Source organism: Mesitornis unicolor, unplaced genomic scaffold (assembly GCF_000695765.1).
Source record: "Mesitornis unicolor isolate BGI_N332 unplaced genomic scaffold, ASM69576v1 scaffold17064, whole genome shotgun sequence".
Classification (NCBI taxonomy): Eukaryota; Metazoa; Chordata; class Aves; order Mesitornithiformes; family Mesitornithidae; genus Mesitornis; species Mesitornis unicolor.
Window position 1 is genome coordinate 3,225 of NW_010179653.1, and position 14,238 is coordinate 17,462.

Below are 14,238 nucleotides of genomic sequence, written 5' to 3' on the forward strand. Positions count from 1 at the left end.
TGTATGGGTCTCAAATGCTTCTGTGAATTACCAAAATCATAACTCTATGGTATCACTCTACCAATTTTTCTGCCTGCTTGTATGAGGGGAAAACCTAAGCTCCTGAAACTGCTGGTTTCTGCTTTTTGTGGTTTTTTGTTTTTTTTTTTTTTTAAACATTAGTGGAAAACAAATGTCAGTGTTTCCAGCTGCATATTTTTCTGAAGTCTCAACATATTAATGAGTTGGAAAAAAGATCATAAGTGTCTTCTAAGTATGGCAGACTTACAACCTCAGAGTAGCAAATACTATAATCTGCCCTTATTAAATTATTGTCCTTAGTCTGAATTATTTTACATGCATACTTACTAACTGGTAAGCTTCCTCTATGAGCAGAGAAGTGGATCATCGTGAAGTATTTCTAGTAGTACAGGGCTGCTGAGTCACTTTTTTCCAGCTTAAGGTGGTATTTCTGGCGTGCCCCTGCCTACATTCTGATACCAAAGTTCTTTTTTTCCCTGTGTACCTTTATTTCCAATACAAGTCCTTAGCACCTCAAAGATCTTAAAGCATTCTTCAAGGTCTGTGTGGCTGAAGTTGGCTTCAGCCCTCATCTTTGCTAAGGAGGAATCAGACTAGCTATTTTTAGAGCTTTGGCACTGAAACAGGTTGTATCCTTTTCCTCCCTGCTTCTTGAAATTGTTAGCAATATTATAAAGCTTTTAGCCTGTGTCTTAGTGAAGTCATTTACCCTTGCTTCAGGAAGCCTATTTGTGAGACAGAGGGGCTTCATTCCTTGTCCACTATTTTTTTTTTTTGTTTCCTATATCAAGGCAAGCAAAGTGCTGTGACTCTGCGGAGGATCAAGGCACAAAGTATGTTTCCAGGAGTCCTTGGTGTTTCTTAACAGCGTGCTCATGATTCCCCAGACTTGTGTCCTCTTCTGGCATCTGTCTTTTTATACAGCTGGGATTATACTACTTATCTGCCTTTCAAATGATGACCATAATGTGCCCTGCAGGATCAGAAGTTTTTATTAACCTTATTCTTATAAAAGTTCTAAGTTGGTATCATGGCTAAACTGATCATTCTTAACCCTTTTCCTCACCCCCTTCTAACAGAAGCAATAAAAGGCTGACTGAATTCAAAGATTTGCACAAGCAAACTGGCTTTTGGATCTCTCTCTTCTCAGAAAGCAAAATAGCAAAAGTCTTGGACCTAGACCCTCCCAAGGACTGTGCAGTTTTCCAGTGGGTGATCTGAGCAGTGCTGAACAAGATAGCTTGTATTTCAAAAAGAATATTGCTTTCTTTCTGAACCCTCCAGGTTTGTGCTGCTCAGGGACGTACTGTTTCAAGTGTAGATGTTTGTAGAGTGCCTCTATTTGTGTCTCTCTGGGAACTGCGTTTAAACAACACAACTGCTCCCTGAGAAGTAAAACCTTATGGAAAAGTTTTGTCTCAACTGCAGAACCTGTAGATCAGCATTGATCAAATTGAAATAGCTCAGATACCACTCAGATGGTATCAGATGTCAGATATTTTTAGTTTGGTGAAACTATCAAGGCTTTACCAACATAAAACCTTGTGGCTTGAGCCTCTGATGATAGTCACCAGTCCAGTTTGCCAGCTTTTGTGCTTTTACATGCCTCAAAGCCTGTCTTAGAGTTTGCTTAAATTTAAGAAACTTATAGTTTGATTAAAATCTTGCTCACAGTCTCTCTTTCTTGGAAGTCTTCCATGAAGAGGCTAAGAAAATAATATCTGCAAATAAAACTGCTTTCTGGAAAACGTGCTTATTGAGTCCACGTCTTCTAGCCTTCTTTCTTAGGGGATTGTTGCCTGTGAACACAGTGCACATCCTTTACTAAATTTAACCTCTTAGCCTACTGTGGCAATAAGGTAGCACTATTGCAGCAAAGATGTAATGTGTTTTAGCTCTGCCTCTTGGATTCTCCTTGTTTGTCAGGTGGCAAAACTTCACTTTGTTGTTAACTGGAACTCTGAATCTCCAGTCTTCATGGACTGGAAGCTACTGTTGTGGTTCCAGCATCTGTCCTGAGCAGCAGCATGATGTTACTGATCTGCAGCCTCCACTGTCATGAGTCTGACTTGGGGAATCTCGTTGGGGCAGAGCTTGTTATACCTACTCTGATTCTTCTCATATTTCAGGTCACCTTGGCACATAGCAGCTGTGAAAGAGAGACTTTCGCAGGTGCTTTAATGAAGGTTTATTTCACAGACAATCTAGTTTTCCTTAGAGTAATAGGCTCACTTAGTTCTTCAGTTGTGTCTTGCAGCGAACACTTCTGACTCCTATTCAATTTTTCTTTTTCTTCTTTCTGCCTTTTATCCTTGTCAGAAAAAAAAAACCAACACTTTTTTTCTCTCCTGTCTTTACCTTTTGCCAGTCGTTACGGTGGTCATTAATATAAATGATAATTAATATAGTAAAAATCCTCAGACTGCACATTATCAAACCTCTTCCCAGTTCCTTAAACTCAGGAGTGAGCTCAAGTGGCAGAAAAATACTTTTACTGCTCCCATGTAAAGCATTATGAGCCCATCAATTACTCTCTTGGTAACAGAGAGTCACTAGCGAGACCTAGTGACTTTTTTGTGGGACCCTATGAACAGTAATAAGGTGAGGTGATTCAGACTAGAGGGAAACGTGCTTGTTCATGCTGATGGGTAAGTCAGGTCTTCCAGAAGGCTACGGAAGAATGATGCACACAAACTCTTCTATACCTGTCTGTGTTATGCTGCTTACTAGTTGAAGCAGTGTAGCAAGTACTAGTTGAAGCAAGACCTATGTATTTGTGTTATTGAATCTTATTACTCTACATGGGGCCTTAACCTGCCAGCCTTCCCATCCCAAAAGCCACGTCAGGGTACCTAGATGTCTCAGTGGAATTGCTAATATGGAGGTGGAGTTTGGGAGTGGTTTACAAAAAAAAATCCCAAGGATAAATCTTTGCTAAAGAACCACACCCTGCTGGTTCTTTGCCAGAGCTTACAGTCACTCTGCTGCCTCTTCATGTTCTCTCTTGAAGCTGGGTGGCTACACACAGGCTTACAAAAGTTTCAGTGTTGATTGTTGATAGTGACTAGTCATGCAATTGAAAGTGTGAGGCTAAACTTTCCAAGAGGGTTCTTTAGTAACAAATAATCTGCTTTTTTTTCCCCTACTCTGTGTAGTTACTATGTAAAGTGATCAAGTACTGTGTTAAATACATCTGACTCTTCTCATTCTGTTGCTAATAAAACTCGTTTTTAATTCTAGATTTGGATATCAAAACATCAGGGACCGGCTGTGTGAAGATTCAGAAAATAGAATGTGATAACTGCAAAATAGAAACAGAGAAGGGGACTAGTGTCTTGCAGTCAATAAAGGTACAAAGAACCCTCCTCCACTCCATCAGTGCTTTAAAAGGGATTGTGTGGTAGAAAGTAGTATAAAAACTTAAATACCAGTTCTGGAGATGAGAAGTACTCTTAAGAGTTATCATGTGTGTAGCACCCCACCTTCTATTGTATACAATTATGACACAAAGTCAAGAACACTAAATAATGTCGAGTCAGAAATCCAGGTACCTTTGATAGCCAAAGCCGGCAGAAACAGTGACAATAGTAAACCTGATACCTGCCCTCCCCACCCCTCAAAAAAAAGCCTCCAGACCAGACAGACTGTCTTGTAGGTTAACACTTAACGCTTGCTCGGTTGGGACTTTGCAGTATGCTGCTTTTTTTCCTTGGTTTTTTTTAATTCTTATATATCAGTGCTATTAACAAACTCTTTATGTTAATTTTAAATCAGAATTTATATGTTACATGTAAAAAATATCTGGCTGAAATGTATCTGATAAATACTGTATGTATCATGGTCATCACCTTGTTTTTTCAATCTTAAGACTTTAAGTTTGCTGGCATTGGCTTTTGTAGAAATAGTCAAAGTATATCTAACCTAGGTACTGTTTGGAATCAAATTCACTTGAACAATTGAGATTGTACCTGCAGGAATTGGTATAATTCAAAAGAAAAACTTTTCAAATAGGATAATTCCTAAGTTGAAGTGTTTTTGAGATATGAAAAAATACTTCAGCATTTTCCTCTACCATAAGAAGAGATTATTTTATAGTGCACATATGGGAAACTGACCTGAAGTTCATTTAATACACAACAGAACTGGACTTACTCCATATTCAGTGAACTACAGACACCTTGTATATTGCAGATTCTGTGTAATTGACCATATCACTCGTAACAAGGTGACTAAAATCTAACCAAGTTAACAGTACTGTATGTGTTACTGCCGTCTGCAGCTTTGGTTAAAAATTACTCTGCCATGTAATAATAACAGCAAACAGTGGTATGTGAGAAATTGCATAATATGAGAAAACAAAGTAGTTTTGGCCAGCAGTAGTGACCGTAATCACAACATGCCATCACAATTGTCAAGATTTTTTGTGATGTCATGGAAGAAGAGGATTTTGAGGAAAGACAGCTAACCAATTCCTCCACAGCCTTGTTATAAGTTAGAGGAGCTTGGTGTTGCTTTTTTACCTCTGTCAAATTTGAGCCTTGCTTGATTCTCAAAAATGTCAGAAAAACTACAAGTGTAGAAGAGGATCCTTCCCCTGTGCCTCAATGCGACCACTGTGTTGGTGGCCACAGGAAACTTCTTTGCTCCCTTAAGCCTCAGATGATAGGAATTGCCTTGTCCCAGAAGACATTTTCAATTTAGACAATCAAAGAACTACAGATTTCAACTGAAACACTTGTTAAAACAAAGCTTTGGTAGATTATAAAGCTTTGGGTTTTTTTTTAACCAAAATAGTTACCTGAAGTATTCTTTTGAGTTGTGAATGACGGTTTTGTTCTGTTTACATACATACAGTACTACAGAAGACATCTTACCACTCTGGGTTTTGTTGACTCTCTGGAATAGTGAGATAAAGGTTTGACACTAAAATTGCTGACCATGTAGGTGTTTTCAGGAGCAAACAATTGTCCAATTACAGTATCTCTTATCTGTACAAGTGGTTTATAGCCTAATGTTTTTAAGAAGTAGTGTAGTTCTAATAAGGCAACTGTAACTCAGTTGTTCCAGTAGAGGTTCAGGAGTCATACTCTGTATTAGCAGTGAAGCAGAATTACTTGTTAGAAGCAGAATTATTAGCATTTGGGGTTTGTTAAAGCTACTGAAAATCTGCTAGGCTAGATTCTGCAGTGCAGCACAAGAGCTGATTATCCTGTAGGGAATGTGCTTTACTCAGCAAACTATAGTGATACTGCGCTCCCCTGGATGGATTAAACAGCTGTTTAATATTGTTTCACTGTCAGGCTGTTCACAAACCAATTGAAGCAGGAAGCACTTTCTTTACAGTAGAGGGCAAAAGGTCATGGATTGATGACTTTGAATAAATTAAAAAATCTGGTCATGTGGAGATTATTCAGGAGCACCAGCAAACAGCTTCACAACTGCTAAGTCTCTTAACTTGCCACAGACTGCAAGAAGATATACAAGTAACTTGTAATTCATAAAAACTTGCTGATTTTTTGGTATACTGTATGGTGCCTTCACTGAAGACCTACAAATTTGATATCTACGCACCTTAATCATGCATGCTAGTAATTGAACAGAAAAGGTGAGTATTATGTGTGAGGTTTTTCTAATGAATTTTGACTGGTACTTTTGGTGTATAAATGAAATATGAAGTTCCCTCTTTCTTACCTGCTGCTTCTTTTAATGTATACTGAGTGAATGTTTAGTTAAAAACAAACAAAAGCCCCAAAACCCCAAACAAAACAAACAAACACAAACAAAAACCCAAAAAACCCACCCAAAACCAAACAACAAACCAAACCAAAAAAACTGACTTGTATTGAGGATAGGGTTCCTCAGCATCATTCTTTCCCTTGTGTTTCTGGTCACAAAGAAAGATGACTTGTTTTGAGTTTGATTCCACTGGAAATGAACAGCACATTTGGCAATCACTTGAGAAGAAACCTTCATAGTAAAGTGGAAGTTTGTGGTCCAAGGTGGTTATTATGGTACAGCTTGAAAAAGCAAGATAACTTTTTTTTCTGATATTGATTATCCTAACCATGGGATTTTTAAACTTTTTTTTCAGAGCCATAAAATTGATATACGAACAAATGGTGGCAAAGTAATTGGTCTTGGAACGCTTTATGGAAATACAGATATTTGTGCAACAGAGAAGGGTGTAAGTAAGAAGTAAAACTTTTTCTGCAATGACTTTTTCAGCTTATGCAAAATGACTGAATTTTGAAGAATGTGCTGAGGAATATTTAATGACCCTCATTGGTTGATTGTGATATTACTGTTAACTTACATTTGTCTGTTTAATTTTACTGTCTTATCTTATGCTTGATTTGGACTAGTAAACAAGCTCCAGAGAAAGAGCAGTAATAAGCATGTGATGTTTCCATCAGCAGAGATTGTGCTAGCTGATACAACTCATCAGCTTTAATTATGTAGGCCCTCAGAACACTCTTAAACTTTTTACTTGACTGATACCTAGGCACCTGGATCTTACAGTAGACCCATGAGTTTATTTTAGTGTCTCATGAATAGTGGCTTGATATTTGTTGTACATGCTGTACATTTCCAACATGATATGGTTGTAAGAACAGAAGGGTAGAAGGTTTTGTGTATTTATATTCAGCTGAGGAAATCTGATCATGTGTAATTTTATGAGATGCAGTTAGAAGAATCATGAATAGGAAAACTGTTTCATAGTGAAGGGGCTTGCTTTTTTCAGCAGATGGCAGCATGAGACAAACCTCATACTACTCTAGTCTGGTTTTGTTTCTTCCCATAATCGGTCAATTCTCCATTACTTAAAATAATGTAATACTACAGTTCTGGTTTTTATGCTCAGCTTGAATGTTTAGGCATTGTGATGTCCATGCAACTAATTACATTACGATTTATTACACCTGGAGCATTGCTATATGAACATGTGGAGTCAAGCCAGGTCTGGAAGTAGCTTGAATACATGCAGTACTCTGTCAGAATCAACACATACCCTTAAAACGAGCAGCACTGGGAAGAATCAAAGAGTGCAGGTAGCTCTCACTAGCAAAGGATAGAATTGAGACTAAGCTATTAAATTCTAGGAGCCCAAAATCACCTCTGTGAAGTGCTATTTGGCACTGTTATACCTTGTAGATTGGGTTCTGAGATTCTATGCTCTCTTACACAGACCCAGAAGTGAGCCTTTCTTAATGTCCTGTTGCCACTGTATTTTCAAAAAAACTGTCAACATTAAACAACATGCATTTCTCTGCTAGCCTGCCTCTTATGTACAAAAGAGCCCAGAGGCTGCTGTAGCTGTACTGTTGCTGGGGGTTGTTTAATCTGGAGTTGCTTAGTCTAGAGAAAAGGCTGAGGGGAGACCTTATCACTCTCTACAACTACATGAAAGGAGGTTGTAGTGAAATGGGTGTCAGTTTCTTCCCAAGTAACAAGTGATTGGACAAGAGAAAATGGCCTCAATTTGCACCAGGGAGGGTTTAGCTTGGATATAGGCAAAATTTCTTCACCAAAACATTTATCAAGCATTGGAACAGGCTGCACAGGGAAGTGGTAGAGTCACCATCCCTGGACGTATTTAAAAGATGTGTTTTAGATGTGGCACTTAGGGACATGGTTTAGTGGTGGCCTTGGCAGTATTTAGTTTACTGTTGGATTAGATGATCTTAAAGGTCTTTTCCACCCTAAATGATTCTATAGTTCTATGGTTGATGCTTCTTTATGAACATTATTTCATGCCAGCAAGACCTCTCAGCATAAAGTGGAGTGGGTAAGGTCTGACTATGGTCTGATCTGTTGATGCCACAGTTGGGCTGCTCAGTGCTAATTGATTGGCAGTTTTCTTAGGACTGTTGACAGTCGGCTTAACATGAGCCAGCACTGTGCCCACGTGGCCAGAAAAGCCAATGGCATCTTGGCCTGTATTAAAAACAGTGTGACCAGCAGGTCCAGGGAGGTGATTATTCCCCTGTACTCAGCACTGGTGAGGCCGCACCTCGAGTACTGTGTTCAGTTCTGGGCCCCTCACTATAAGAAGGATGTTGAGATTCTGGAGCGTGCTCAGAGAAGAGCCACAAGGATGGTGAGGGGTCTGGAGAACAAGCCTTACGAGGAGCGGCTGAGGGAACTGCCTGGAGAAGAGGAGGCTGAGGGGAGACCTCCTCACCATCTACAATACCTAAAGGGAGGTTGGAGAGAGGTGGGTGCTGGTCTCTTCTCCCAGGTGATGGGGGATAGAACAAGGGGAAACGGCACCAAGCTGTGCCAAGGAAGGTTCAGGTTAGAGATAAGGAGGAAGTTCTTTACTGAGAGGGTCGTTAGAAGCTGGAACAGGCTGCCCAGGGAGGTGGTGGAGTCACCATGCCTGGATGTATTTAAGGAGCGGGTAGATGAGGTACTTAAGGATATGGTTTAGTGGATAGACAGGAATGGCTGGACATGATGGTCTCAGAGGTCTTTTCCAACCGAGTGATTCTGTGATTCTGTGTGATTCTGTGATCCATCTTCCTGCAGAGGGCTTCTGTTGGAAGGACTGAAAACTGGAATCCTTGCTTTCTGCCGGTGAAGAAGATTGTGTGCAATCTGGGAAGTGCTTTGACCACTGTGAATTGATACTCTTCACAACATACTAGCGTGGTGGTGGTCTCTTAGGGTTATGCTGCTTAGTCATTTGCCCCAAACTAGTTTGTTACACCATTACAGTTCATGGAGTTCATTTCAAATAGCATCTTGCTGGTGTTGGGTAAAAAAGTGGATGATAGAAAAAGAATTAGATCTTTATTGTGTGAAAATTTAGCTCTTGAAAATGAGAAATATAATTGTTCTGCTTTGAGTCTTTAAATGCTTTTTAAAACTCTAACTTTTTCAGACACACTGTCCTTTGGAAACAATAAAACAAACTTAATAGATTAAGTTGAAGTGCTGCTTTGATTATAAATGTTTACATAGTCTGTAATATTGCTCAGAGTCACTCTTACAGTTGTAAAGCTGTGCTTAAGTGAGTCATTTTAATAGGAATTTACAGCTATGGAACAATATTTTGACTTTTGTTGAATTTCTCATTAACAAACTTTGCTGTGCAGTTAGAAAGGACAGTGTGAGATTTATTTTCTCAGTTGGCCATTTCTGTTAATCTGTCAGCCTTATGTCTCCTGTGTGTGTTTGTATGAAATGTTTCTTCCATCGGTTGTAGTCATCACCAAGTAGTTATGGCTCTGTCAGCATTTCCAGCCACCTCCTGGAGGTGGGGAGAGAAAGGATGTGGTAAAAGACACTGAAGCACTTGAGAAGTAGAGGATATTTTTACAGGGGGGGAAATGGAGAAGATACTAGTAAAATATTGGAGCAAGGATAGCACAAAAAGGAATGCCAAGAGGGCAAGGAGTGGGGAAGGAGTTGTTTTTGTTATATTTAAACAAAGCAAGATGTTTTCATCTTGAAAATGTGTTCAGGTGCAAAAACATTCTCAATCTGATTTATGAAGTTTTTCTTTAAAGGGTAAGAAACTGATGGAACTTGAGCATGTGGCCATTCTCAGTAACAGCAGCTCCCATGGCTCTACTCTCAAGGGAAGGAAATTTTCCAGAAAACCTGGTGGTTCAATGAACAAAAATGATCAATTTTGTTTGTCTGGGAAGTCATTAGCTACTTTGTGCCATGGGGACTTTTTTATGACACTTATGTAGCAGAGTCAAACATCTGTGTTCTGCCAAAAGTCCATAAAAGTTAAAGAATTTTGTATTAAAAACATTTAGTCTCAGTAAAAAGCAATCATATATTTTTCCATGCTTTCCCTATCTAGAATACTTTTTCTAGTCTTACACTTGAGCAGTCTGACTTCACCCCCCCACCCCTGCCCAATTTGGATAATTCTGAAACAAATGTTCGTAGTATTAGTAGGTTTTGTTTTATTTTTTTATAGTAACTAGCTGACCCAGTACTACTTTTTATCATGTGCTGAAACAACTCTTTATTGCTGTGCATTTTTAGGAAAGATTGTTGAGGCTGGTAAATAAGATGAGTTGGTATGTGAGCTTGTTTATACTAAAGCACTTAATAATATTTGAATAATGTAAACATCTGTATAGGCTTAAAACTTGCATACCATACTGACAGATGTAGCTTTTGAGGCTTTTCTTTTTTGGTTCAGGAATGCGACAAGGCAGCTAGTTTGTACCCAAGCTATGCAGATATTTTTATTTTATTCCCACCCCCTAATTTCACTAAGCTTTCTAATTTCATTGTGCTAACAGTAATGATGGCTAAAATTGGAAAGGTTCTTTGCAAGTCATTTAACTCTTCAGAGCAGGTTTAGACCACAGAACCTAAAATGACAGTGGCTTTGTTTTTTAACGTGTTGCTTTGGCTATGTGCCACAGCAGATGTACACTTTGCCACTCTTGAGTGTGGGAGTAGTGGAATACTGTGGGAAGTGTTTGTAGGACAGATACTATGTAAACTTATGTTCCTTAAGGTTTCTGCTTGTTAGTTATTTTAGAAGCATTGAAAGATTGACAAGCTGAATTGCTGTCACTTTCAGTAGTGACAAATTAAGCCTTAATGGTTTTGTTTCCTGTTGATGCTTAGATTCTGTAGCATAGTTCTATGTGTAGCATCACCTGCAGAGATTGCAGACATTGATGGTCACATTTCTCTAGTTCTAGAAATCATAAATCAAGTTTAACTGAATAATAGAATTAAATTCATATGGTAGTTGCACAATAGCGTGGTTTGTCCTGTTTTTTCAAATATGCATAGGTTATGTCACATGTCTTGTTACTAATACATAATCTCATCTACCACCTTCTGTTCCCCAAATCTAGTGCATCTTTTCAAATTCTGTACTTTCTCCCCATTTCTACTGAGAATAAGTAGAAACTGAGATCTTATCCCTCATTTTTCAAGGCTTCATATAGCCTGGGGCTTAAGTCCAAGGACATAGGCCTGAATAACCAAGGTAATAAAAACAATTATTCTGAGAAAGAGCTGCTGCTTTTTTTTTTTTTTTGCAAACCTTCACCAAAGCTGTATCTACAAAGTAAGCCAGAAAAAAAATCTGCATAAATAGCTGTACATAACAAAGATAGTGGATGTTTCAGTATACAGTGGCAGAAACCTGATTCCTCGTGCTTTAAGTGTCATAATGCTGTATGACCTCTAAGTCTTCAGCATTAGTACTAATTTTTCTATTATTTTATTTGTCAAAATGAAGGTTTTTAAAAGTACATCAAGTTTTTCTTTAACCTGTTTGTGATTTTTTTTTTGGGGGGAGGGAGGGAGTTCTTCACCTGTGTGATGGATGTAATAATTCATAGAAATGTTCTAAAGAATCAGACTTCTTGGTGGGAGCTCTTGGATGAAGAGGCTTTCTGTTTTGCCTTGGGTAGTTCTTAACTAATAATTCGACAATTTGTTCTGTACCAAGAACCGCTTTCTATTTGTTTTGCCTCTTAATGGTGTTACTTACCTCTGCCTTTTCAAACTGTGATGACAAATTTTCCATTATGTTTATTTAAGTTTATTTCTCTTAGAGCGTGAATATAGAGAAGCTGCAGGGGACGTCCATCAATATATCTACTGAAGATGGGCTGCTGAAAACTAAGTATCTCTATGCAGAAACATCATCTCTGTCTTCAGTAGCTGGTGATATTCTGCTGGGAAGTATTCATGGTAAGAAGGAAATACTGTCACATGGTTAGGGAAGTACTTTCACAAATGTAGCTGCTTTGAAGGTGTTCATAATGTTCACAGTAACAGATGGATTAATGCTGTAGACTATCACTAAATCATCTGCACACATTATATGAACAAAACAGTTCTGTATTTGTTAGACTGAATTGATGAGAATTTACCCTATAGCATACTGTATTTATTTTTTAAAACATTTTTATAAGCACTCTTGTGAAAACACAGTCAATTATAGGAATCATCACACATACTAAGGATGTCAAAATATTTTAAAATTCAGCAATTAAAATTATACTAGAAGTCGTAAAGAGGCTTCTCAAAAACTCTCCATCCTTTATTTTCTTCAAAGGAGAAGTAAGTCTTACAGCATCTACTAAGAACTATGGTAGAATATGGTTGTATTTAGAAGTTTTTAGCAGAAATAGTCTGTGTGTGTGCTGGCACCCTACACTAATAGAGTGGTGATGATTTCTGTTTCTGATTTCTGGGGGAAAAAAATATCTCTAATCCATCCACCTTTTGATGTCCTTTGGCTAGAACTAAAACTAGTTATTTGAATGTCTTTAATACAAAAGAGTAGTCAAGGTTGGATTCTGGTGTGGTCTTCCACTTTAACAATATTCCCACCGTGCTCTAATGTGTTTGTGGTGATTTAACATTAAGTAAAGCTAACTGGAGGATGTGCAAAGAATGGAAAATTAGTCAGCTCAGTCAGAGTTTCAAATTTCCAGCTATATGCCTTATAAACAATTTGCTGCAATTTCTTAGCAATCTTGTGTTGTCATCTTGCTTGAGAAATGACTCTTGTTTCTTTCTTAAAGGAGCAACTCCTTTGTTTGTTTATAGTAAATTTAAGAATGTTTTCTAAGCTTATTAGGTAAGGTTTACTTCACGATGCATAAGCAGAAATAAGTTTTGTTGGCTTTTTTTTCCTGCTTGTTGTTAATGCATTTTTCTAAAATTTAGACTGTTGTTACTGGTACTTCTGTCTGATAAGCTCTGTAGTTTGGGGTTTGTTTGTTTTTTCTCTAACTTCAGACCAATATAATGATATTGTGGAATGATCAGTTTGTGAGCATGTTCATGCCTCTCTGCACATCCAAAAGTGGTTGGTTTTTTTTTTTTATTTCTTGGCACAAAAATGCACAAAACCGCTGTAGTTAGTGACTTACTGGCATAGTAATGCTGCATTGTCATTTAGCTGAAGAACAATGTGAAAGAATAGAACTGTATCCAAATTATACAGACATTTCTTACGTTACTTCAGGATTATTTTAATGAGCTCTCTACTAAATGAGTCTGGAACACTTAATGTTATTTTAGCTGTTTCTTTTTAAAAATATTCCGCATTAACATTTGCGTGGTACTTCTAGTCTGTTTTTCCAGAAAAATATTTTCTGCTAAACATCATGCTCTTCAATCATGTTTTAATAGTAAGAGCAAATATATATATACACATACTTACATATTTCTTTTATATATATTTATATACACACATACAAACAATTTTAGTGGAAAAGATAAACTCTTGGTATACTTTTGTCGGGACTTGGTTACTTTCACTTTCTAGTCTTTTCTCATGAGGTAGCTCAATTTTAGTAGTATTGTTTCTAAACAGTTCATAGAAGCATAGAATGGATTGGTTTGGAAAGGGACCTTAAAGATCAGGTTCCAACCTCTCTTCCACAAGCAGGGACGTCTCCCGCTAGACCCTTCCAACCACCCAAATTGGACAGTTAATTTTCTTGGGCAATTGAGCCTGCTATTTCGCTGTAGCCAACAGACAGTATGTGTCTGTGCATAAAATCAGTACATCTGTGCACAAAACTGAGCTAAACTTCATTGATTTGCAGAGAGAACTTTGAAGTCAGGGCAACAGAAACTTGTCAAACCTGCCCGAGACCCATTTTGTAGTGGAATCTTGGGCTGTACAATTCCAACACTCAGTGTCCAAGCTTTATTAATTGCTCTTTTGCACGCTTCATACTTCTACAGCAAATGAATAATGCATTATTTCAAAGAAACTGGTTTTAAGTAATTTTCATAAGTTTCTGTAACAGGCATTAGAAATGTCAGGTGCCACTGGTTTTTTGCGTTGACACTTGAAAAACAAAAGGGCAATAGCTCTGAGACAGAGAATGATAAATTTGCACATTTCTCAATCTTAAAGGTCTTTTCCAACCAAAACCATTCTATGATTCTATGAAGCCCCTCCACAGAGGGGCACATAGGAGAGAAAGGAAGCCTTTCTTTGTAACTGTGCCGAAGTCTTGGGTTGAGTTGCATTAATTATTAATTTATTTTATCCACAAAAGATTGCAAGTTGTAAAGGAATTTGACATCTAGTCCAAATTAATGCTTAAAGTGGGATCGATTAAAGCAAACTTGCTCAAGGCCTTGTCTGGTTGACCTGTGAATATTCTCAAGGACAGAGATCACAGAATGGTAAGGGTTGTAAGGGACCTCTGAAGATCCTCTAGTCCAACCCCCCTGCTAGAGCAGGAGCACCCAGAG

General features: G+C 38.1%; 1 protein-coding gene across 1 annotated transcript in view; it reads left to right on the forward strand.

Annotated features, from left to right (window-relative positions):
- Positions 1-3,261: 3,261 nt before the first annotated feature.
- Positions 3,262-14,238, forward strand: part of FAM185A (family with sequence similarity 185, member A) — a gene marked incomplete at its 5' end in the record, with an annotated part of 36,911 nt that continues 25,934 nt past the window's right edge. Inside the window, 3 exons of the mRNA XM_010182859.1 lie at positions 3,262-3,371; positions 6,113-6,205; positions 11,568-11,706. Of these exons, the coding sequence (XP_010181161.1) occupies positions 3,262-3,371; positions 6,113-6,205; positions 11,568-11,706 (342 nt within the window). The remainder of the gene's footprint in view (positions 3,372-6,112; positions 6,206-11,567; positions 11,707-14,238) is intronic.